Source organism: Enhydra lutris, unplaced genomic scaffold (genome assembly GCF_002288905.1).
Source record: "Enhydra lutris kenyoni isolate GAN:26980312 unplaced genomic scaffold, ASM228890v2 scaffoldscaffold20, whole genome shotgun sequence".
Classification (NCBI taxonomy): domain Eukaryota; kingdom Metazoa; phylum Chordata; class Mammalia; order Carnivora; family Mustelidae; genus Enhydra; species Enhydra lutris.
In genome coordinates this window covers 6,641,081-6,667,107 of record NW_019154104.1, presented here as the reverse complement: position 1 = coordinate 6,667,107, position 26,027 = coordinate 6,641,081, and the positions used below count along the sequence as shown (strand labels likewise).

The 26,027-nt window shown below is 40.3% G+C and overlaps 1 protein-coding gene across 2 annotated transcripts in view; it reads right to left on the bottom strand.

Moving 5' to 3' along the window:
• LOC111148777 (echinoderm microtubule associated protein like 5) overlaps window positions 1–5,270 on the bottom strand; it is a 177,961-nt gene extending 172,691 nt beyond the window's left edge. For both annotated transcript variants that reach the window (XM_022505578.1, XM_022505577.1), the window contains exon 1: window positions 5,074–5,270. In XM_022505578.1, coding sequence (XP_022361286.1) covers window positions 5,074–5,270 — 197 coding nt within the window. The remainder of the gene's footprint in view (window positions 1–5,073) is intronic.
• Between the last annotated feature and the right edge of the window lie 20,757 nt (window positions 5,271–26,027).

Sequence of the window (26,027 nt, the reverse complement as noted above, 5' to 3'; positions counted from 1 at the left end):
TTAAAAAGTTTCACGAGAACATGCTACTCTCAAAAAGGAAACCTGTATTTCCTTCAGGTGTGAAAAGGCCTTGAATAGTAAGTTCTTAATGGTTCTAAGAACTTATTATTCTATGTTTTCCTTCATTTATATCTAAAATATATTTCATTAGTTCCCTGCATATTCAATGAGACATTATAAAACAATAGTAATTATTATAATGGAAATCTAAAAATCTGACATTTCCCTTAATAAAGATACATTTAGGGGTGCCTGGGTGGCTCAATGGGTTAAGTCTCTGCCTTCGCCTTGGGTCATGATCTCATGGTCCTGAGATCGAGCCCTGCACTGGGCTTTCTGCTCCGCGGGGAGCCTGCCTCCCCCTCGCTCTCTGCCTGCCTCTCTGCCTACTTGTGATCTCTCACTCTCTGTCAAATAAATAAATAAAATCTTTAAAAAAAATACATTTAATTTACACTTATGACAACTTGAACTATTATTCCAGATAATTCCTACCTCTCCCTGAAAACATCTTCTAATTTTATCCCTTAAACTATGCAGTATTTATAAAACAAATAATAAATATTTTGATATCCAAACACGTAAGATGAAATCTTACAGAATACAATTATATAGTCTATGAAAGTCAAGCTCACCAAATTCTAGTAACTTAAATATAGGGACATTTTACTAAATCTGTATATATGCTAATATTTTTGGAAGTACTGCTTCTAGATATTACACAGTGCTTAAGAAAATTATGGTATTAGGTTTCAAGGGAGGTTTACATCCATTTCTCAAACTGCTTATGTAAAGAATTCTACACATGCATGTTTTGAGATACAGATTGACAGTGAGCTTCCCAAATAGAATCATCGGGAGCAATTAAAAAAAAAAAAAAAAAGATTTCTGGACTTCAATCCTAGAGGATTCTGACTGAGTACGCCTGAGGGAAAGTCTAAAACTTTGGCAAGAAGCTCTTTAAATGATTCTGATGATCGGCCAGTTACTGGCCATATAACTGAAAACATAAGTAGACAACAAGTAGATTTGCAGTAATTCCTTCCAGACCTTAAAAAGTTGCACCTTGAACCCATACAAACACAAAAAAAATATTGACCAACTATAAGATCAACATTCTGAATTGCTTTTCCAACTATAATTTGACTCGTATAATTCAATTCCTATACCATAAATAGAGCTGTTAAAAACCACTTTTATGGGGCGCCTGGGTGGCTCAGTGGGTTAAAGCCTCTGCCTTCGGCTCAGGTCATGATCCCAGGCTCCTGGGATAGAGCCCCGCATCCGGCTCTCTGCTCAGCAGGGAGCCTGCTTCCTTCTCTCTCTCTCTCTCTCTCTCTCTCTCTCTATGCCTGCCTCTCTGCCTACTTGTAATCTCTGCCTGTCAAATAAATAAATAAATAATCTTAAAAAAAAAAAAAACACTTTTACTAGATTGCAATGAAGTTTGATCTGTTTTTTTTTTTTTTTTTTCTTTCCTTTTTTTCCCCCCCACTGAATCCATCAGTCCCCAACTCAGCCATGGCTGGAGAGGAAAAGCCACAAGGCCAGGCTCCTCCTCACTCACCAGGTTCTCTCTGGTCAGTTGATCAGTTTTCTTTCTTAAGAACACTACCTACCACAATTGAAGGAAAAAGCTACTATAATTCCATTTTGTCTAAGAAAAAAAGTCCCATCTAGAAGCAATGATTATCATCATTCTAACCTGCAACCATCTAATATGGTATGCTTCCCAAAGTATCTCAGAGGCATTATATAATTTAGGCTCATCACTAACTTGTGAGATACTTTTACCATGTTTAGGAAAAAAAGGAGGGGTGAGCACCTATGTGGCTCAGTTGTTTAGGATAAGCATCTGACTCTTGATTTCAGGGTCCTGGGATGGAGCGCCCCTCGGGTTCTGTGTTTAGCAGGGAGTCTGCTTGTCCCTCTGTCTCTGTGCCCCCCACACATGTGTGTGCTCTCTCTCAAATAAATAAAATCTTAAAACAACAACTTAAACTCTATACCTAGAAAATACAGAAACAATGGGCACAGGCAGTTCAATATGGAGGTTCACTTGCATAAGAAAACCAGAGTCAGGTACCAAAATGTACCAAGCTAACTGTAGCTTGACCACCATCAGTGGTCCTCACTAGTGATAAATGATTTGAAAATGGCCAATAATATTCATCACTTCAAGAATGAACTTGACAAAAAAGTGTTGGGACATAACTAGAAAAATAAATTTTAGGGGTGCCTGGGTGGCTCAGCTGGTCAAGTGTCTGACTCTTGATCTCAGCTCAGGTCCTGATCTCAGGGTTTTGAGTTCAAGCCCACCACTGGCCTCCACACTGGGCATGGAGCCTACTTTTAAAAAAGAAAAAAAAATTTAAGTTATTGCACCCTTTGGGAAGACAACTGAGAAAAGTTTCAAAATACAGACCAAGCTATAGATGTGCATCTTGTACTAAAACCAGTAGTCTAGACTTTCATAATTTATTTTATAATTTAAACCTGTAATAACACTTAAAAGCTGGAGAATTTTATCAGTAACTTGAGACACAGAAGAAAAAAAAAAAAAAGAAAGAAAAATTGACCCTAAAATTCCTCTATTATTTCTGACAGAAGAATGAATTCCTACATGATACTGTAGTACTGAAACAAATAAAACTAAAGGAGAAATTACTAGAGAAGTATATATAGATAGAGAGCAAAAATAAGACAACCACAAGCAACACAAAATGGTAAGACAAGTCAGGTGGCACCACTATTGGCCATATGAGATGCAGTAAGATGATAGAAGAACTGGTAAGCAAATGACAGTCTTTACATTCAATATAGCACCTACATTTTCAAAACCTAAGGCCAACAATCTGCTCATTCTGGAATAATCTTAGCCCCAGACTAAGTCATATTTGACCAATAAATTCTATGTAAGTTTCAACAAAACATGGAAACAAAACATGATAAAAATAGGATTGACTTTTCATTACTAAAGCTAACATTACAGTAACATTTTCCAGCATGTATCACATTTATGAGTATTATATTTTTTGTTGTGACATAATTGAAAAGTTACTGGAGTAGTTTCTATACTTACATCTCAAACACTAAATTGACAAAAATTGAAAGGTTTAAAAATTTGATCAATTTCACAAACAAGAATGATCTGTGTCATTCTTGTTTGAAATAAAATTTCCAGAGCTCTTTCACTGATTTTTAAGTTACAATCTCAGCACTGTATCCAATACATGCCACTAATTTCAAGATGCTACATGATACAGATTTCACTACCCCAATGCAATGTTTTGAGAAATCTTGTTATAAATTACTTTAAGGATGAACTTTTGCATAAAATCATAACCATGTATCCAATTATGGGAAAAATTAGAGTAGTTTGTCATTTTGAGATATATGTTTGGGCTGCGCAACTCTATATACCAAAAAAAGACAAAAGCATTACCTTCCTTAGTTTACTAAAACACAATAACATATAGCTTTAATTGCTGCTGGAAGAATAAACAAAACATAATTTATCCCATCAAATACATCATATTTGATACAGAAAACCTCAGTACTACACTGCTCTCCACTACCAAGGAATAAAAAACAATAGAAGTGCACCATGAAAAGACTTCAAAATCCTTCACACATACCCCGCCTACTGAATTCAACCTAACAGCTAGTATCTGGAAGAGGGCTTCAGTCACCAGGGCTTCAATTAAGTAAAACTACTCCCCCCTGTTTTAGTGAGGGAGCCCTAACACAAGGAAAAGGAGAGAGAAAACTGTAAATGACTGGGGAAAAAGACAAAGAATTGGGGTAAATTCTACTCTTGGGGTGAATGAATAAAAACCAACAAAAACACCATAATCTCAGTTTTTGCTCTCCTTATCTTTACTCATTTTGCTCTATCTTTAGGTTTCCTTCTCCCTTTTAAAAGACCAGAGTTCTTTAGAGACCCCACAAACTAGAACAACTGTTATTTACAGAATGTAAATACCAGAGCATCTTGCCTACAAGATAGCAAACGAAGATATTGGACTTGAAATGCCCAATTTAAATCCCTGTGAAACATAAAGAAGACTGAGCAACCAAGTCAAATCATGGTAGCTCTGTTAAAAACCCAGAAGCAGCACACAAACACGTTCTCAAAATGTTTTTAAATATATTCTCCTGTCAAGGACAAAAATGTTGTGCTTGAAACATAATCAATGGCCTAGAATCATTTCTGCAGCTTTTAACTTTTTTGTCAAAAAAGTTCCGCTGAGACACTGATTGGAAATGAAATTTCAAATATACCGCTCACTAAAATGTAAACAAGCACTCACACCAATCTTAATGCCCAAAGAATAATTAAAATGGGGGGGGGGTTAAATAAAAAGCACAAAACTGAACTTATTAGGAGTACTTCAGGGAAAAAAACAAAAACTAGAGAATTAGAAATCAGTGGTAATCACTTTCAGCTGCTTCTTCAGATTAAACCCTCCACACCAAAGTGCCCTCAGGTGTGCAAAACGTTAATTTCCAATGAATCACCTGAAGGCTGCAGGGGTTTCTTTTCTGTCTGCTGATAACAGTAGGCAGTGAAATCTGAACTCATTATTATGGCCACGAGGTGAGTGCCCTCCAGGCTGCCACCTGCGCGCGCTTCCCAAGACCTAGTATTTTAGAGCCTACAGCTTGCGGTGTTTTTGTCAGTTTCCTATTAGGTAAAGGATTTCCACCTTGGTGCTTTAAGAACTCGTTTAATTAGAAAGCTCTGGCGGGATTTAAAGGAATAAACTGCTACCAAAATAACCTTTTTTGCAGTTTTCATAAATTTGAAGGAGGAAGGGGGCACAAAGCCATAAAACCGAACGCCCAGGTGTCACCGCACCGACCCGACGGAGAAACTCTAGAACACGGAGACGGGGAAAGGCGTTTGTCGGGTGTCACCAGGGTGGATCCGGGACAAGACACTGGCGGGTTTCTGTCTGGGGCGATGCTCCCTGCAGGAGCGGGTCACGGCAGGCACCCAGAAGGACGCGCAAGTGCCAACTCCGCGAGCGGTTCGCGGGGCTGACGGCCGCCCCCACCCCCACCCCGTACCTGATGATGTCGTCGCTGTGGCCCCGGTAGAACTTCTGTCGATGCTCCCGCGGGCTGTACACCACGCCGACGCCCGCCACGAAGTACACGATCTCCTTGGCCGCCGTGTAGTAGAGATTGTTGCGGCACTGGTGGCCCCGGTAGCCGTACACCCACTCGAGCCGCAGGTGGCAGTTCGGGGCGCTCCGGGCCGCCATGTCGGGGCGCCCACCCCGCCGCTCCAGCTCGGGCCCGCGGCGGCGATAGGCGGCCGCGGCCCCGCGAAGAAAGCCCTCCCGCTGGCGGCCGGGACTTCCCTCCTGCCGCGTCCTCTAAGCCGCGCCGGGCAGGTGCATGTCGCTTCTTCTGGCCGCCGCCGCCGCCTCAGCCCACGGGCGGGAGGAGAACCCTCGCCTCGCGGAACATGCTGAGGGCCGCGGACGCCGCCGGCCGTCAAGTGAGATGCCGCACGCCCTGCGTCCGCCTCGGCTCGTCTCCGCCGCCCGCAGCGCCCAGGCTTTGACCCGAGCCGAGCGACGTCCCGCCCCCCGCCTCCACTCCTAAGCCACCGCCCGCGCAACCGGCTCCCCGCCCCGGTCACCTGCGGCGTTCGCGTCCGGCCGCGGCCTCGTCCCAGTACCTCAGCCCCGCGCGCTCGCGCCGCGCGTTCCCCGGACCGCAAAAAGCGGCGGCGCGGTCTCGCGTGGCCCCGCCCCCAGCCGCCGTCGCCGCCCGCGCCCGTTTCGCCCCGCCCTTCTCAGCTGGAGACAGTGAGGGCATGTAGAGCTGCAGGCGACCGTGGCTGGCTGCTCTCCTCCAGCGACGGAGCCCTTACCCACCCGCACCCTCCACCCCCGACCCCGGCCTTGGCGCTGAGTCCCCCAGCCGCTCACAGGCGCTGAGCCCTCACTGAGACCCCGAGACCCCTGGCGAACCGTGGGCGACCCCCAGCTTCCTGCTGCTTGGAAACGGTGAAGCGCCTGTCTGGAAAGGCCTCTCTCCCGACCAGGACTACGTTTGCGCCTGGGAGAATAAACACTAGGATGCCAATCTCATTTTTTCCCTGATACTTCGTGTGTGTGTGTGTGTGTGTTTCTTGGTGCTTCATACTGCTCACTATACCAGCCATTGGGGTAAAACCTGACTTTCTAAGTTTAGGTTTTCTTATTTGTGCAGGTGACCTTAAAACGGACAGGAGGATATAGCTCATAAAACGACACCCTAGGTCCGATTTCTTAATAAATAGCTATGGCACCTGAATTTTTTTTTTTAAAAGATTTTTATTTATTTGACAGAGAGAGATCACAAGTAGGCAGAGAGGCAGGCAGAGAGAGAGAGGAAGGGAAGCATGCTCCCTGCTGAGCAGAGAGCCTGATACGGGGCTCTATCCCAGAACCCCCGGGATCATGACCTGAGCCCAAGGCAGAGGCTTAACCCACTGAGCCACCCAGGTGCCCCTGAATTTATTTTTAATTACTATTTCAAATACCAATAAACTGTTGATATGTCTTGCATTGTAGTATTGGTGAAGTAAGACGGCTTGAGTATTGAGATCCTGGAGAATGTCCCCGAAACAAAATTACTGGGAGAAGTGAATTCCTCACTATGCCAGTTCAGCTCCTTTTCAGTTTTCTAAGTGCCCCCCTTTCTCACAGGATTATGCAAAGATTTACCAATACCTATAAAAATAATTAAAAATCCATATTTTTATTTTTTTATATAGGCTGCATGCCCAGCGTGGAGCCCAATGCGGGGTCTCAAGACCTGACTGAGCTAAGAAATGCTCAGCCAATTGAGCCACCTAGGGGCCCCTGAAATCCATATTTTTATTAAAGGTTTTAAGTGCATGATGATAGCCACAAGTTTTACAACGAATACTAACTCATGTCTAAAAAATCGGTTTTGGTTTCCCTGGAAAATACCAAAACTTGGAAATCTGACAAAAACTAGAATAAACTTGTATCCTCTTAAGGAATGTGTCTGCACAAAAGTGTTGTTTCCTATAGAATATCTATACCTTGGAATGGATATTACCAGTCTCTACATCCTCAAAGATGCAAATTACCTACTTGGATGGAGGGGATGTTTTTCACCTTTTGATTGTGACTTCTAGTCTATAGGAATGGAAGGGCCATCTCAGAGCAAGGAATTTACGTACATGTCATGAAGAGTAAACTCCGAAGGTGCAAGTAGGTTTGGTGAACTCCACCAGTAAGTCTGGAAGAAAAAATCAAATCCACTGTACTTTCCAGTATATGATCATCTAAATAGGGTAGTGAGGAACTATGATGCAGGAAAAACTTAGTGTAAGAAAAAAACAAAAACAAAAAAACTTAGTGTAAGGACTTCGTGTAGTTTCTAAGCTTTCAGATGTCCTCAAGCTTATTATCTTTGCTATTCCCAGAGTGATTAAAACTTTTATAATGAAAATGATCCTTGTCCTAATTTCTAGGAGCAGCCAAGAATTAGAAGGGGGTAGTGAGCAAGACTGGGGGAAACATGCCCCACTCTGCAGCTTATCTTTGACTTGGGATAGTAACAATCTCAGGAAAAAAGAGGAATTCGTACTGAGCACTTGCTGAAGAGAAAAGAGAACCCAGGCCTGAGAAGGGCTCTGAGGCCATAAAAAGGTTCTCTGGACAAAGGCACATATAATTTCTCTTTGACATCTATATTTGTTTTTTTGTCTTAAGAATATGTTTGCTAGCTCACCCTAGTGAGTTCCCTGAAAACCCCTGGTAAGAAAAAGAAACACTTAATGATCATTTAAATTTAAGCAGCAAACTTAGAAAAGATGAAATATTTTGTTGCCATGTATTTGTGGTACACTAATTGCTAGTTACATGTAGTTTTTATGAGATGTAGGATGGTGAAAAATAATACGCTTTTCTGTTTCAGATTTTTCAGTACAATGTCTTATGAATCCCACGATATATATTTAAATACTCATATTAATAACAGATTTAAACTATTTTTCCATTAGCATGTTTTCCGTTACAATTTTTAATGACCCAAGGGCGGAGTGTGAAGCAAAAGCATGCTTAATTAAAGCATCCTCAACTGACAACTAAAGACCAAAAGAGACAGCTGAGACACAAAGGTGGCTAAAAAATGGAAGTATTCATGAATGCTACCAGAGAAAAAAACAAGCCTGATTAGTTCTTCGGCCTACAATTTTATATAATCTGCTATTACTAACATCACATCAGATAGTTTAATCAAGCTTTTATCACTAGATGAGATTCTACCACCAGTAACCTTTGAAAACAGTGCAAATAAGGATACAGGAGAAAGACCCCCAAAATTCTATATATCAGGAGTTAGACATTTGTTGAGACATTCTAAGTAAAATCTCCAATACCCTTTGGCCATCTATATTATGAAACTCGAGTTCCTAGTACAGAGTTTTATATTCCAGACATTTGAAATATTTCTAAGATTCACGTAAATAACTTTATTTGCTGACCACGGATTTTGGCTAACCTCAGGTCTGCAAAAGAAATATAAGGAAAGTATATAAAATATAAAACCCAAAATTCATGAATTAATTCTAACTAGCTAATTCAGTCAAATTATAATGATATTTTAATAAACTGTCCATAAATATATTGTTGTACCTATACCTTTAAATTAACCTGTTCTATGCACAGAGCCTAACACAGTGCCTGGCACTACAGATGATGTTCCATATATACTTGTCAGCCACTAAATATAGAAGAGAATACTTGTGTAGTCACAATAGGATTCCTTTTAGTTTTATCCTTTTTTTTTTTTTTTAAGAGAAAGAGTATGAGGGAGGGGGCAGGGGGGTGAGGACCAGAGGGAAAGGGAGAGAGAACTTAAGCAGGCTCCATGCTCAGCAAAGAGCCCCATCCTGGGCTCCATCCCACAATCCTGAGATCACCACCTGTGCGGAAGTCAAGAATCGGTTGCTCAAGTGACTAAGGCACCTGGTCGCCCCCTCTAAGTTTTTTCTTGAATAATTGAAACTTTCGAAAAATTAAGCATTTTTCTCATCCCCCATACTGTATTAGTCAGGACTTCTTTGGTTGTATGTGATAGAAACCCACTCAAAATGGCTTAAGGTAAAAAGGGAATTTTAATGCCACATACGATTGAAACCCAGAACTGGCATCCTAGGACTCAAGTAAGGTTTTCAGAACCAGATCATCAGTTCTCTTTTCCTTTGGGTTGACTCCATTGGCAGACAAGAAAACTAGCTGCCACCATCTCCAATTCTACATCATAGTCTCTTAGCAAATGACTATGGAAAGAGTTTTCTGTTTTGTTTTGTTTTGTTTTGTTTTGTTTTCCTCAGCAGTTCCATTGGAAACTCCCAGACTTCAGTCTCATTGGCTCTGATTGGTTGAGTTCAGATATGAACCCACTCTTGGATCCATAGGATAGTGCCTGGTGACTAAAACCCAGGAAGGTAGAGTGAGAAAAGGGTGATGCTGTCAAGGAAAACTTAAGTGGTGTGACCAGAATAAGAAGGGATGGAAGCCAGCAGTGGTTACTCAGCGACTTTGATGCTGTCGTACTACTCAACCTCCTTTTATACAACTAAATACACATGCAATCTAAGCTTTTGAAAAGTAATACGTGTTTGCTAAATAAATGCAGTGCTATAAAAAAAATTTAGTTTATTTATTTGTCAGAGAGAGGGAGAGAGATCATAAGCAAGGGGAGGAGCAGGCAGAGAGAGAGAATCAGGCTCCCTGCTGAGAAAGGAGCCTGTTGTGGGATTCGATCCCAGAACCCTTGGGATCATGACCTGAGCTGAAGGTAGACACTTAACTGACTGAGCCACACAGGCATCTCTAAATGCAGCTTTAAGACAAAACTTCTTGGGGTGCCTGGGTGGCTCAGTCGTTAAGCATCTGCCTTCCACTTGGATCATGGTCCCGTGGTCCCAGGATCGAGCCCTGGATAGGGTCCTGAGGTCCTGAGATCGAGCCCTGCATCAGTCTCCTTGCTCAGTGGGGAGCCTGCTTCTCCCTCTCCCACTCTCCCTGCTTGTGTTCTCTACTGTGTGTCAAATAAATAAATAAAATCTTAAAAAAAAAAAAAAGACAAAACTTCTTCTAACCAGATTGCCACTCAAATATCCTCCTCTGAAAAAAATTCTAAAGCTAGCCCCAGATGCCAGGCAGAACAAAGCAACAGATGCTATCCATCACTAACCATATTTTCAAGTACCTATTAGATTTTACCTAAAGCCTCTAAAAACTGCTATATGATTTAAGTAAAAGAAGTCTCAAACCAAGTTGTCTTCTACACTTCTACACATCTTGCCATTTCCTTCTTCCACATTAACAACATCAGTATTCCTCCATGTAGGCAGGTTAGGAAGCTAGGCAGTTGTCTTTGGTTCTTTGGTGTTTCCCACTTTCCATATCCAATTAACAACTCCATTTGATTCTATTTTAGAAATTTTCCTAAACTCCATCCCCATCTCTACAGCCACACCTCCATTGCTATAGCTCAGTTCAAATTCTAATGATCTATTCGCTAGATTCTGCAGCCCGAGTTATCTATAAAAAATCATGCATCTGATTATGCCATTCCCATTTCAAGAAATTTTTCTAGAAGCAGTTTAGGCATCTCAAGCCTTGAAATGTTCTTATCTGAATAGCTAGGGGGATGTTGAAAAAGAAAACCAAAGCTGGGGGCATCACAATGCCTGACTTCAAATTATATTACAAAGCTGTGATCATCAAGGCGCACAGTACTGGCACAAAAAGAGACATCCTAGAGGAGAATGCAGGCAGTAACCTCTTTGACCTCAGCTGCAGCAACTTCTTGAAAGACAGGTCTCTAAAGGCAAGGGAAACAAAAACAAAAATGAACCACTGGGACTTCATCAAGATAAAACTTCTGCACAGCAAAGGATACAGTCAATAAAACTAAAAGGCAACCTACAGAATGGGAAAAGATATTTGCAGATGACATAACAGATAAAGGGCTAGTATCCAAGACCTATAAAGAACTTCTCAAATTCAACACCCAAAAAACAAATAATCCAGTCAAGAAATGGGCAGAAGACATGAAAAAACACTTCTCCGAATACATACAAATGGCCAATAGACACATGAAAAAATGTTCCACATGACTAGCCATCAGGGAAATACAAATCAAAACCACAATGAGATATCACCTTATACCAATTAGAATGGCAAAAATTAACAGGATAGGAAAAAACAAATGTTGGCAAAGATGTGGAGAAAGGGGAACCCTCTTACACTGATGGTGGGAATGCAAGCTGGCAAACAGTATGGAGGTCCCTCAGAAAGTTAAAAATAGAACTACCCTATGACCCAGCAATGGCACTACTGGGATAGTTATCCCAAAGATACAGATGTAGTGAAAAGAAGGGGCACATGTACCTCAATGTCACAGCAGCAATGCCCATGACAGCCAAACTGTGGAAGGACCGAAATCCTTCAACAGATGAATGGATAGAGAATGGATAGAGAAGATGTGGTTCATGTGTACAATGGAATATTTACTCAGCCATTAGAAAGGATGAATACCTACCATTTGCATCAACATGGATGGAACTGGAGGGTATTATGCTAAGTGAAGTAAGCCAATCAGAGAAAGACAATTATCATAGGGTTTCACTCATATGTGGAATATAAGAAATAGTGCAGAGGACCATAGGGGAAGGAAGGTAAAACTGAATGGGAAAATATCAGATAGGGAGACAAACCATGAGAGATTCTGGAAACAAACTGAGGGGTACAAAAGGGAAGGGGTCGGGGGATGGGGTAACTGGGTGATGGACATTAAGGAGGGCACGTGATCTGATGAGCTCTGGGTGTTATACACAACCAATGAACCACTGAACACTATGTCAAAAACCAATAATGTACTGTACTGTATGTTGGCTAATTGAATTAAAAAAAGAAATGTTCTTTTCCTTTGACTCACTAATTTCTCAGCTAGTTACCTGTCACAGTGAAATAATAAAAAATACAGATCAAGACACATGTGCCAAAATACTTACTATGGCATAATTTAGAACAATAAAATTAAGGAATCCTAACTATCCAACCATAGAGAAAACTTTAAGTAAACAGATTCAGCCCATATGAAAAATATTATAAAACCATGAAAATTAGGTTTCCAAGTAAATTTTGGCAACATTGGAAATTTCCCATAATAAGATATTAATTTTCTTTTAAATCAGGATTTTAAAAATGTAGAAGAAAAAGGAAGGAGGGAGGACTTATTTGTCCAGCTGTTTCCTCTCCCACTGGTTATTAAAGTTTATCTCTTGGGGAGTTGGAGTTAATACCCACACTTCCAGGTTACATCATCCAGCTTCTTCTGTGATCTCTGGGCCATGGGCTCCCTGAGCCCCAATTCCCACAGAGTAATGCAAAGCGGACCAGACGGTAATTACACAGACAGTGAGTTTCATTAAGGAAAGGAATTTCAACCAAGGTCAGAGAACCTAAGTCTTTTATAGTGGGCAGTAAGCCTCTTTGACTCTTGCCCACAAGCAAGGTATCATCTTTATTTATCGTTATTCTACTGGATAATAAATAAACCTGCTTTTTGTTCTAGAGGGAGACACTATCTTTGTCTTCCAAGGTTGTTCAAACATCCTTGAGGAGATAGTCTGGAACAAAGGCAGTCCGTGCCGCCGCAAACAAGATGTGCGGAAACACAGGAGACCCGTGGAACCTTCTCTCCTAACATAGATTCAACCTTCAGCAGCCAAGTGCTTACTTCCTGCGTGCAAATGCTACCAAACTGTAATCAACAGGTAAAATATATTTCTGCAGCAGACAAGAACACTGACTCAAGCAAGGAGTGCAACATATTGTTGTCAAAGACAAAGCTAGACACTTTTTCTGAGGACAGATTTTATTCAGTAATACTCCTGTGCTAGGGAGGAGGGTCCAGCGGTCGTTGAACTCAACTTCCCCGAAACAAAAGAGCAGAGATTTTTTTAAAGCCTGGGTGTGCTTTAAAGGGAAAAGGCAGGGTGTGAAGAGCCAGTAGTCCACGTGAGGAGGACGCTCAGATTTGTTCATTGAAGCTTATCTGGAGGAGAAGTAAACTTCTATATGACAAAAGGCAGTGGTGCACGTGAAAGCAAGGCAGACACCAGAGTTAGGCCCTTCTCCTCCACTTAGCACTTACCACAATGAATTTTAGGAAATTGTTTATTTCTGCAGATGCAGGGACTGAGGGTGAAAGTTATCTCCCTGAAGGTTTGCATTGCAGAGAGACTGCTCTTCTGTCCTTCAGGAAGTAGATTCCCATGGTAGCTTTACATCTCAAAGGGCAGACAACAGATTTATAATTGAAAGCTTTCTAAAGTAACTCCCCTAAGAGGGAGTTCACAGCCCTCTTACCAGGCTGGAACAATGGTAAGTTCTGCTGGTAGCACCAAGCTTTCTCGGGCAGGCATTTTTAGGGAGCTGAGATAATTCTAGGATCATGGCCGTAAACTCCTGAAGTTATGCTAGAGTTTGTCAAGTGTTTTAGCACAGAGGATTAGATGGAGTTGTTACATGCCAAGCATTCTACCGTCCTCAGCACAGAGTTGCAGAACTAGCTACCAGTAGAAGTAAGAAACATATCTTCACATTAGTCTCATGAAAAAAATGAGACAATTTTGCTCAATGAACTTTGACTAGAACACCTTTGAGGCCAGAAGATGCTTGCACAAATACTGAAAGATGTTATTATCCACTGTAGTAGTGATTACTCTGTAATTATTGTTGACTTGTTTCAAGCTGCTTCATGTTTCTAATGCCTTCAGATATATCACCAAAGCTTCTACTAATCGAAAGCATGCCACAGAAAGAAAAAGGTTAAGAACCACCACCATAATCATTCCTAAACATAAACTGAGCGCCCACGTGTGAATCACTGAGGTCGGTGGTATGGAGGAGTAATCAAGGAAAAGGAACCTGCAGTCTGTGCTTTGAAAAATTTATGTTTGAAAGGAGAATACAAGATAAGTACATAAGTACCTTTAAAAACAAGTGAAAATATATATAAAGTGAATTAAATATAAATATATATGCACATTTTAATGGAACTAAAGGCCATATCTTAAAAATTACAAAATAATTAGAGAGTAAACATGCTCTTATCAGAGGCTTTTTGGAATTCTTTTGATCATTAACACCTACTATATATATATTTTTAAATTTTATTTATTCAATAGAGAAAGAGACCGCGATCGAGGGAACACAGCAAGGGGAATGGGAGAGGGAGAAGCAGGCTTCCAGCGGAGCAGGGAGCCTGACGTGGGGCTGGATTCCAGGACCCTGGGATCATGACCTGAGCTGAAGGCAAACGCCCAATGGCTGAGCCACCCAGGTACCCCCACTTACTATATATTTTTATTTTTTTTAAAGATTTTATTTATCTGACAGAGAGAGATCACAAGTAGATGGAGAGGCAGGCAGAGAGAGAGAGGGAAGCAGGCTCCCCACTGAGCAGAGAGCCCGACTCGGGACTCGATCCCAGGACCCCGAGATCATGATCTGAGCCAAAGGCAGCAGCTTAACCCACTGAGCCACCCAGGCGCCCCTTACTATATATTTTTAAAAAAAATAATGTAGGAAAGATAAGAGACAAAAGTAGATTAACTATAGGTTGTGCAAAAAAATAAACTTAGGTACAAAGTATTCATGAGAAGGTAAGTCTTAATCTGATTTTGATGCAGGAGGATTTCCTGGAGAGTCAACCACAGTCTAGTTGTAGATTGTGCAGTTCCAGAAAAAGGAGATATGATAACTGGAGCTAAAAGAAGATAACCCAGGGTGTACAAAAGACAAGACAATAGTAAAATACCATATACATTTCAAAGTCACAGACTTTACTAGGAAAGTATTTCTTTTTAAATATTTTATTTATTTATTTATTTATTTGACAGAGAGAGATCACAAGTAGACAGAGAGGCAGGCAGAGAGAGAGGAGGAAGCAGGCCTCCCGCTGAACAGAGAGCCTGATTCTGGGCTCAACTTGGGGCTGAATCCCAGGACCCTGGGTTCATGACCTGAGCGGAAGGAGGAGGCTTAACGCACTAAGCCACCCAGGCACCCCCTAGGAAAGTATTTTAACCAACAAATAAAACACTATTTCTAAACAATATCTTTACATTTTATTTTTATTTTGTTCTAGGTACCCTATGAGCATGCCACAAATATCTGATCTATATATTTTGTAGCCTTTTAAAACTAAATATACTTGTAACAAACGTTTCTGAATACAGATTTGCTCATTATTTTGCAGTATAATGCCACGTATTTAAATGTGACTAAGTTGGGGCTCCTACATGGCTCAGTGGGTTAAAGCCTCTGTCTTCGGCTCAGGTCATGATCCCAGGGTCCTGGGATTGAGCCCCCCATCAGGGTCTCTGCCCAGCAGGGAGCCTGCTTCCTCCTGTCTCTCTCTGTCTGCCTCTCTGCCTACTTGTGATCTCTGTCTGTCAAATAAATAAATAAAATCTTTTTAAAAAAAATATAAATAAATAAATGTGACTAAGTTAATTTAAAATTTCTTTTGAATTACAACTTATACCCATCTAATACACTATAGCAAGGTCATTTGCCAATGCCCATTCTATAACCAAATGCAAAATACTGACATATCACTGAATAGTTCAAATGTTACTTACTCTCTTTGTGGTCCCTTCTGGTACAGGCTGGTTTATCTTCAAGAACTTAAAGCCTTTAATATGTAAAATACAAACATTGTAGGATCTCAACTATACATTGCTTAAATACCATTTTTTGCGAATCAAATTACGATTACTCCCCCTACCACCACCACCACTAGAAATTCTCCAGCAGCTTCCCACTGCTTAAAATAAAGGCTACATCCTTAACCAGGACCAGAACCCCAGTATGGCCTGGCTCCTGCTTCACTACCTTCATTTCACACCTTCTTCCCACTTACTCAGCTTACTCCGGGCTCCTGCCATCCTGGTCTTTCGGTTTTCTTTTGTTTCCTAGAACGTGCCCTATTACCCTGCCATGGGGACTGTCAGCTGACTGGCTGGTATACTCTGTCGCCGTTTTCGAGTCAATCCTTCCTAAAGAGGCTACTCTCCTTCTCATACCCTCTCATAACACCGAGTGTCTCTCTCTTAATACTTATCAAACTTGTAATTTTATATCTCCTTGTATAATTCATTTATGTCAGTCTCCCCGGCAGCTACAAGCTCCTTGAGGGCTTTCCTGAAAAAGAAATCAGAGCAAGGGCAGAGCGGGAAAATGGAGTATGGGTCCCTTCATGGTGCAGGCACACAGATCTGCTTAGTTGTCCCTCTCTTGTAGGGGGCAAGCAAAGAACTCTGCCCACTTACAGGACGGTAGGATTCAGAAAAAGATCCACTGCTGATAGGGGAGGGGTAGTTCAAAATCCACCAGTTCTTAGGGAGGGGCAGGAAATCCTCTTGGGCCCAGGAATACCATCCAAATACCAACACAAAGCAGAGGTGTGATACTCCTGGGCTGGGAACAGAGAACTCCCCCAGAAAGGCCACACAGAGATAGAAGGTAGCATTTGACTGTCAGGAGAAGGCAGGAGTAGGGGAAAAAAGCCTAAGTGCCCAGGCCCAGACTCACAGACCTGTCTAAGCCTGAGAGGCTGGACAAAAGGACCAAGAACATCTTTCCATTCCCACCACAAGCTTAAGCGTAACAAGCCTCAGTGGCCTACTGGGGCAAGGGCATGAACACAGAGGGAGAGAGACCCTGCTTGTTCCATGACAGTCCTGAGGGATCTAGGAGTGAAGCAGGGGCAAATTAACATAGATACAGTACCATTATTGGATCTATAAACCGTATTCAAATGCTGCCGTAGTCTAGTTAATATCCTTTATAGGAAACATTTTAAAATTTCAAGATCTGATCCAGGATTCCATTCATATGTTGCATTTTAATTTCCATGTCTCTTTTCACCTGGAAAAGTTTCTGAGTCGCTCTTTATCTTCCATCATTTTAACATTTTGAAGAATGCAGATTATTTTGTAGAATGTTCTTCTGTTGGGCTTGTCTGATGTTTTCCCCTCACTACTAGATTCTTGCTTTACGTTGTTGGCAGGAATACAAAAAGCAATGTTGTATCTGTCTCAGTACATCAGACCCAGAGGCAGATGATATTTATTTGTTCCATTATTGGTTATGTTAACTTTGGCCACTCAGTTAAGTTGGTGCCTACCAGTTTTCTCCACTATGAAGTTATAATTAATTAATTACTATCTTGTGGGGAATTAATCAGAAAATTCTAATATAAAATCTTGATTCATAAGCATTAAAAAATAAATTGATAATTAATATTTGCAGCTTGGTTCCTATAATCTTTCAAGGTATGCTGTTCATGAGAGGTGTTTAAGGGATAATAAAAAGATTACAAACTGCAGAATAGTGAATAGAAATATCGCTATTTTGACCTCTGATTGATAAAAATACATGTGACAATATCTTTAGTCTGTTCATGATGTTCATTAAAGTCTGTAGAGAATTTTCTATGAATGCTTAGAATAAAAACCTCATTCTTAAGAGTAATTGGCTTTGTTCAAAGGATAGTCAACTAGTTTATTATGCACTGAAAAGAAATTTTAAAGGTCACAATAAAGCATTTTGAACATTGGCACATCTTTTTTTTTTTTAAGATTTATTCATTATTTTACATAAGGAGAGAGCAGGGGGAGGGGCAGAAGCAGAGAGATAGAGAATCCTCAAGCAGACTTCACATTGGGCACAGAGCCCAATGTGGGGCTCAATCTCATAACCCCAAGATTATTATTATTATTTAAAGATTTTATTTATTTATTTGACAGAAAAAGAGAGAGCACAAGCAGGAGGAGCTGCAGAGGGAGAGGGAGAAACAGGCTCTCCATTAAGCAGGGAGCACAATGCAGAGCTTGATCCCAGGACCCTGGGATACCAATTTGAGCTGAAGGTAGACACTTAACCGACTGATCCACCCAGGTGCCCCTCATGACCCCAAGATTATGACCTGTGCTGAAATCAAGAGTAGGATGCTTAACCAACTGAGCCACTCAGGTACCCCTGAACATTGGCATATCTTAAAACATATTCTTTCCTGCAAATTAACTTTTGTTGTTGAAACTTTTTATCCTTTTCTATTAATTTTTAAATACCAGCTAATACACAGTCCCATAAATAAAAATCTAATTATGGGAAGGAAACATTATGAATATTTTATAATTTATGTTGATCTATATTCTAACAGTGCTGACACAATGACAGGACTCTTGGAAAACTTCAAGAGAAATAGGTCCATTTAAATCATCATTCAAAGAAGTATTTCCTCTTCTCCTGAGCAAAAGTGGGGAAAATTTTTAAATTTAAAACTTCAACAAATTTGAAAAATAAGTTGGAGCATTAGCCTAAAAGTAGAGAAACAAGCAGAGACTAGACAGAAGGGGGAAAGCTCTTAACAATTTTGAAATTAGATTCTAAAATTTATCCGTAAGAAAAGCAGTGTTAACATCATAACACAGCTGCAGAAAGTACGTAGTCAATTAAGAAGGCACATATGTAATATGTTCATTTCACAAAAGAGTTGTGGAATAGGGCGCCTACGTGGCTCAGTGGTTGAGCGTGCACCTTCAGCTCAGATCATGATCCTAGGGTCCTGGAATTGAGTCCCACAATTCCTGGGCTTCCTGCTCAGCGAGAGTCTGCTTCTCCCCCTCCTTCTCTCTCTGTGTGCACTCTCTCTCTCAAATAAATAAATAAATCTTAAAAAAAAAAAAAAAAAGAAAAGAGTCATGGAATAATCCCCCCAAAAGCTATTAGTTGGCTAATTATTAATCCTTCTCAAAATAGGAATTAAATGGAAAAAGGGTTTGATTAAAATAATCAAATAATGCAATGGCATTGATTGATTTCTTTGTGAGTAAGTGAACTTGAATTGGGTTCCAATGAACTGACAGATCAAAAAGAAGACCAGTATCCCCAAAGGTATTATGTAATACTTACTATTACATTGTTGTGGTTGTTGTTATCAGACGTGAAGAGTAAAGATTGTTTTAAGCAATGTCACACGCAACGGTAATACATCTACATGAAAATCTATGCCACAGAATAAAAGTCCAGATCGGTTACACATGATCATGGGATGGGCCTTCTGGAATAACAATAATGAACAAATGAAAAATGGGATGGGTTAAGTATGGATTTCAAAAATTGTGTAGACAAACTATAAAGGAGGTTGAAACAACATGATCATAGTGTCTTACTGTATGTAACAGGAACATAAAACTAGTTTTATGTTGTTTATGTTTTATATAAATAAGAATTAGTTGTCTTCCTTTTGTGTCAGTGGTTTAATGTACAGTTGATAAAGTGATAGAAAGATATGCGTTAGCTTTGGACCTTTCCAAATGTTGAATGTCGTAATGCTCCATTGTCTTGAAATTCCAATAACAAAAAACCCTGTATTTTCATTTTGCACTGGGGAAATTATGTAACTAGTTTTTGTGGTCAGGAATGGTCACTCTAATAATATTTGAGGCGGAACATGAAGGAAGAGAGGAAGCAATTCACATGGGCATCTGGGAAAAGAGCAAGAGGAAAGAATAAGCACAAATAACTTGATATGGGACCGTGTTTGCTCTATTCAAGGAATAGCATAGAGGCCCATGTAACTTGGGTATAATAAGTCAATGTAAGATCAAATCTTATCTAATGAGGTGGGTGAAGGGGCCTTATGAATTAGCATTAAGAACTTTGGGGGTGCCTGGATGGCTCAGTGGGTTAAGCCTCTGCCTTCAGCTCAGGTCGTGATCCTGGGGTCTTGGGATCGAGCCCCGCATCGGGCTCTCTGTTCTGCTTCCCCCTCCCCCTCTGCCTCTCTCTCTCTCTGTCAAATAAATAAATAAAATCTTTAAAAAAAAAAAGAACTTTGACTTTTAAATCTGAGTGAGATGGCCAACACTGGAGGGGTTTTGAGGAAAGAAGTGAAATGATCTGACGTAGGATATTTTGAAAGAATAACTTTGATTGCTGTGTTGAGTAGTGTCAATGAAGGAACAAAGACTAATGCAGCAAAGCTCTCAGGAGCTGAAAGCAGTGATTGATACAAGAGACAAGGATAGTTGGGGGGGCGCCTGGGTGGCTCAGTGGGTTAAAGCCTCTGCCTTCGGCTCAGGTTGTGATCTCAGGGTCTTGGGCTCACGTGATTTCTCTTTGTCAAATAAATAAATAAAATCTTTTTTTTTTAAAAAGAGAGATAAGGAGAGTTGGGGCAAAGTGGTTTGGTAGAGGTGAATTCTGGATCTATTTCTGAGGTAGAACCAACACAGGATTTGTTAATGAATTTGGACGGGTATGTTTGAGAAAGAGAAGATAAGCACATATGTAAGTCTTTTGGTCTAAGCAACTGGAAGGAGGGATGTATGGTTTTCTGAGATTGGAGTGACTTCAGAAAGAACAGATTGGACAGTGTAGGGAAGAAATACCATGTTTATTATGTGTTAAATCATCACATATGTGTAGCCATTTTTAGTTTTTCTATTCTATTCCATCAATCTACTTTGTGAACATATCCGAGTACCACCTTGTTTTGATTATATAGCTTCAGTGTTCATTTTTGATATCATGTAGGGCAGGACTGTCCTTATTATTATTCCTTCTCGGATTTCTTGGGGGGGCTGTTCTTGCTGATGAATGGCAGATTCAACTATTCTAGTTACCGAAAATACACTGAATTTATAGGTTAATTTGAAGAGAAATTTCCAAGCACCTCGGTAGCTTACAACAACCAGCACTTCTTTCCCATTTACACTTTGTAGGCAATTGTAGGTCAGCTTCTGTGATGTGGTTTAGCTGTACTTTGCTTTATACCTCTTCTCATTCTAGGTCTCAGGCTGAAGGAGCAGAGGGAAAAGAGCAAAGCCAACCACAGAAAGGCTCTAAAAGATTTAGAACATGTAGCATAATTTTTCTGCTCATAACCCATTGGTCACAGCAAGTTACATGGCCAGGTTCAATGTCAGTGGAGGCCAACTCAATGTCAAGTCACATGGCAACAATGGGTGAGATTAAACATCCTTCTTGCAGGAGAGGAGTGAATGAATAACCAGGAATAATGATACAGCCTGCCACAATAACCTGAAGGAAAAGGAGTCATGTAACGGAATTCAGTAGCCTACAAATTCTTAGAACTTTAGAAGTTCCAGAATGGGGATGCCTCAGTGGGTTAAGTGTCTGCCTTCAGCTCAGGTTATGATCCCCGAGTCGGGCTCCGTGGGGAGTCTGCTTCTCTCTCCCGCTGCCTCCCACCCCTGCTTGTGCTCTTTCTCTCTGTCTCTCAAGTGAATAAATAAAATCTTAAAAAAGAAAAAGAACTTCAGTGTGAAGTGCACAATTTCTCAAGATATTGAGGAAGGGAAGGGGGAATGCTAGTAAGTGTAAATATGACACTTTCAAAAGAAGACAAAATATGTTCCACCATGCAGCTCTAGACATTCTCATCTTCCCAGGGGCCAGCAGGGGTTCAAGGATGAGGGTCAGGATGCAAGTGAGAGTAGGCAGTCTGCTGGGCAGATGACTCTTCTGGACTCCTTCCTCATTATTTCTCCACTAAATTTGTCTAGTAATGAATACCATGAAGGTAGCATTCTGTTATTGACCCTAATAGCAAAGAGAGAGCTGAGGCCAGAGATTATGAAACGAAGGGGATAAAGATGCAGAGGTTCTCAAGATGACAATTTTCTATTTGGTTTTATGAGAAGTATAGATATCATGTTCAATTAAATAACCCATATCACCAAGTGTTAATTTTTATAAAAATGCTAATCAATATTTAGAACTTCAAACTCAAATAGTGACCTCCAACTTGTTTTATGTAGCATAGTATTATTGGAAAGAAAGCGATTCATTCGACAAATATTTTTTGAGGACGTATTATGTGCCAAGTGTTATTCTAGGCATCAGGGATACAGCAAAGTGTCAACTCTTGGTGCTAGTGTTCCGGGGAAGAAAGGGTAAGGGCAAACATAGATGATACCATATAGGTACATTCTTATGAAATATGTGGTGGTAGGTACTATGACGAAAAAAGTGGCAGAAAAATGAGATGGGCTGATTTGTAGGGAGGACCTTATTAATAAAGTGACATTTCAGTGGGGATCTTCATGAAGTGACAAAGTGGCTATGTGGGGTAAGAATGTGGCTGTCAGCAAAGAATAAGAGCAAAATCGCCCTGCTAAGCCCAGTCAAAGACCAGCAAGGGGGCCAAGGTCGCATGAGTGGAGTAAGCATGTCGATAAGAGGATGAGATTCAGTCAGGGAAGTAGCCAAGAGCCATAGGACTTTAAAGTCTTATTACAGAGTCTGGATGGTGGTGTTAGAGCATTTCTGGAACTTAACTTCTTTTTTAAAAATATTTTATTTATTTATTTGACACAGCGAGAGAGGGAACACAAGCAGGGGGAGTGGGAATGGGAGAGGGAGAAGCAGGCTTCCTGCTGAGCAGGGAGCCCAATGCGGGTCTCGATCCCAGGACCCTGGGATCATGACTTGAGCTGAAGGCAGACACTTAACGACTGAGCCACCCAGGTGCCCCTCTATTTTTTTTTTTAAATAATCATTTTTTTAATTTATTTTCATCATAACAGTATTCATTGTTTTTGTACCACACCCAGTGCTCCATGCAATCCGTGCCCTCTCTAATACCCACCACCTGGTTCCCCCAACCTCCCACCCCCCACCTCTTCAAACCCTTCAGATTGTTTTTCAGAGTCCATAGTCTCTCATTGTTTACCTCCCCTTCCAATTTCCCCCAATTCCCTTCTCCTAACTCCCCATGTCCTCCATGCTATTTGTTATGTTCCACAAATAAGTGAAACCATATGATAATTGACTCTCTCTGCTTGACTTATTTCACTCAGCATAATCTCTTCCAGTCCCGTCCATGTTGCTACAAAAGTTGGGTATTCATCCTTTCTGATGGAGGCATAATACTCCATAGTGTATATGGACCACATCTTCCTTATCCATTCGTCCATTGAAGGGCATCTTGGTTCTTTCCACAGTTTAGCAACCGTGGCCATTGCTGCTATAAACATTGGGGTACAGATGACCCTTCTTTTAAAAATAGAACTTCCATATGACCCTGCAATTGCACTACTGGGTATTTATCCCCAAAGATGCAGATGTAGTGAAAAGAAGTGCCCCTCTATTTTTAATTTTTTGAGGAACCTTCATACTGTTTTTCCACAGTGGCTGTAGCAATTTTCTGTACTCTGATTTTATATTTTAAATATTTATACTAGGGTTCTCTATGTATAAATGTCAAATAATAGGTAGATTTTGCTTTGATTCTTGTCATTTTATTCAGTGAAAAGAATCTAAGTCTATTTTTCTTTAAAAAAAAAAGATTTTAAAGAATCTGGATGACCCCTTACAAATGAATAGACATAAGGTACTCTTTCATATCATGTCTGACTGCATGAGGATAAGGCGGAGTTGGAAGTGGTTGTCTGTCACGTAAATAGAATTTACACCAACAGAGTTCTAAGCCTCCTTCAATTGTTGAGAATTAATTCATTTTTCAGTCTTCAGAATCTGATTTTCAGAGTACAAGGAGCTTGATGGGAAAAGCAATTGAATGTAATCAGCCTCTCTTTATGTGCTCGGTTTAAAATTGTTTAGGCTGTCGTATGTGATATGAATCAAAGGGGCTTGATAAATATTTCCAAGAACACCTAGATGGCTCACCTGAATGGATGCATAATTGCTTGTGAAGTTCAGACCGAAACAAGCAAATTTAGAATAAAAGGGAATGTTTAATAATTGTCTTTTCACTTTTTAAAGACCTTTGCCAAAATAACAGGTAATAGATTCATTCAAGAGCCACAAGAAGAAAACGGATCCTGGCAGATGGTCAGTAATTTGAGGTTAATGTAGTGCAACTCCGGTGCAGAAATTGAGAAGCATTTTCTTTATTTTCAAGGAAGTCACTGGTTTTATAGGGCTTTTTTGATTTGCGGTTTACCATAGTAGTAACAGAGTATTAAGAGAATATTTCCCAGTAGGAAAATTATGGTTCAAGTATTTGAAATGCCAGTAATATTGGATTGTGACTACCTTTATGGCATAAAATAGCTCTTCTATGAATAAAGGCTCATGTAAGTTTGAAGACTTGAAAAAATGTGTGAAGACTGTGAAAAAAAGATTTGTAAATAGAGCTACAGAAATTAAAACTGTGCTATACTTGCAAAAATATTGACCTTCCTGTTGATGACCCTGAACAGACAACCCAGAAACAGTATTCCTTCTATTCTAAAATTTAGCATGTAATGAAGGTAGCAGTCCAAGGCACTGATTCAGTGCAATAAGTTACAGAATAAAAACTTTCCAAATAACAAAACTTCCTACAAAGATAATTATCTGCCACTGGAAAACAACAATATTTTGGCTCTGCCTTTCCAATAGCCAAACTTCTTAACTTTGTTCATTGCATTAACTATACTTTCCTGAACAATATTAAGTAATAGTAGTGCTAGCACGTCTTATTCCAGATTTTACTGGGAATGTTTCTAAGGGCGTATCGTTGAGTTGAGTACTATGATGTTGGCTATGGCTTAGGATAGGTATATTAGTAGTTTACCAATAGTTGTTTTTTTTTTTTAAGATTTTATTTAGTTATTTGACAGACAGAGATCACAAGTAGGCAGAGAGGCAGGCAGAGAGAGAGAGGAAGGGAAGCAGGCACCCCGCTGAGCAGAGAGCCCGATGTGGGGCTCGATCCCAGGACCCTGAGACCATGACCCGAGCCGAAGGCAGAGGCTTAACCCACTGAGCCACCCAGGCGCCCGTTTACCAATAGTTGTAATCTCTTCTTCCATCCATGACTGGAGAGAGCTCTAATAATCATTATACCCATAGCTTAGAAAGTGCCTGGCACAGGTAGGCATTCAATAAATGCTTGGTGAATAGCAAATAGTCAAGAGGATTGTATCAGAAGCTATTTGAAGTGTCAAAGATATTACCTGGGGGGAAAAAAGCTAATTTGAGATCTTAAGAAAAATTCATCTAGCAAGACTGGAATTATACATATAGAAAAGTATTAGAAAAAATATCCACTGCTTAAAATAAATGAACTTTTTGATAACTTGTACCATATATATATACATATATATGTATATACATATAGATACAGATATACATACATACATATATATCTTAAAATATGTAAAGATTTTTAAATTGATCGTTTTAGAAAATAAAGAGCGAAAATCAGTTTGATAGACTTCTAACCCTTTCAGGATTATCCCTTTTTAATTCTCTTTGAAAAGAATCTTCAGGGGCACCTGGGTGGCTCAGTGGGTTAAAGCCTCTGCCTTCGGCTCAGGTCATGATCTCAGGGTCCTGGGATCAGGCCCCCCATCTGGCTCTCTGCTCAGCAGGGAGCCTGCTTCCCCCCACCCCCGCGCCTGCTTCTCTGCCTACTTGTGACCTCTATCTGTCAAACAAATAAATAAAATCTTAAAAAAAGAGAAAAGAATCTTGAAATTGATTCAGGTAGACTATATGTAGACTGATCTTCAAAGGCTTTGGCATTTTAATGAAAACAAGTTGTATAGCACTAAGTTTTGACATTGTTAAAATCAGGTCCCTAAGCATTTAAATAGATGTCGAAATGCATATTCAAACATTAAACTATTTATTTCAAAATATAACTGTCAATTTTGAATTTAGTGGAAAAGTATAGTAGTCACTGAACTTCGCTCAACGGAAGTCTGTGAAATGTCTATTGCCATCCAGGCACCATGTGCTAGGCTTTTGGGAAGGTATGAGTAACACTAAAGTCTACTAGGGAGATACTGAAATGTAGCACAAATGGGTTTTATATAAGAGGGGTTATTGAGAGTATCTCATAGACAGGTCTTTGGAGAATCAGTAGAGTTTTAAGCAGAGTTGAACTTTGGCTTGGAACTATGCCAAACAGACAAAAGGCAGGGG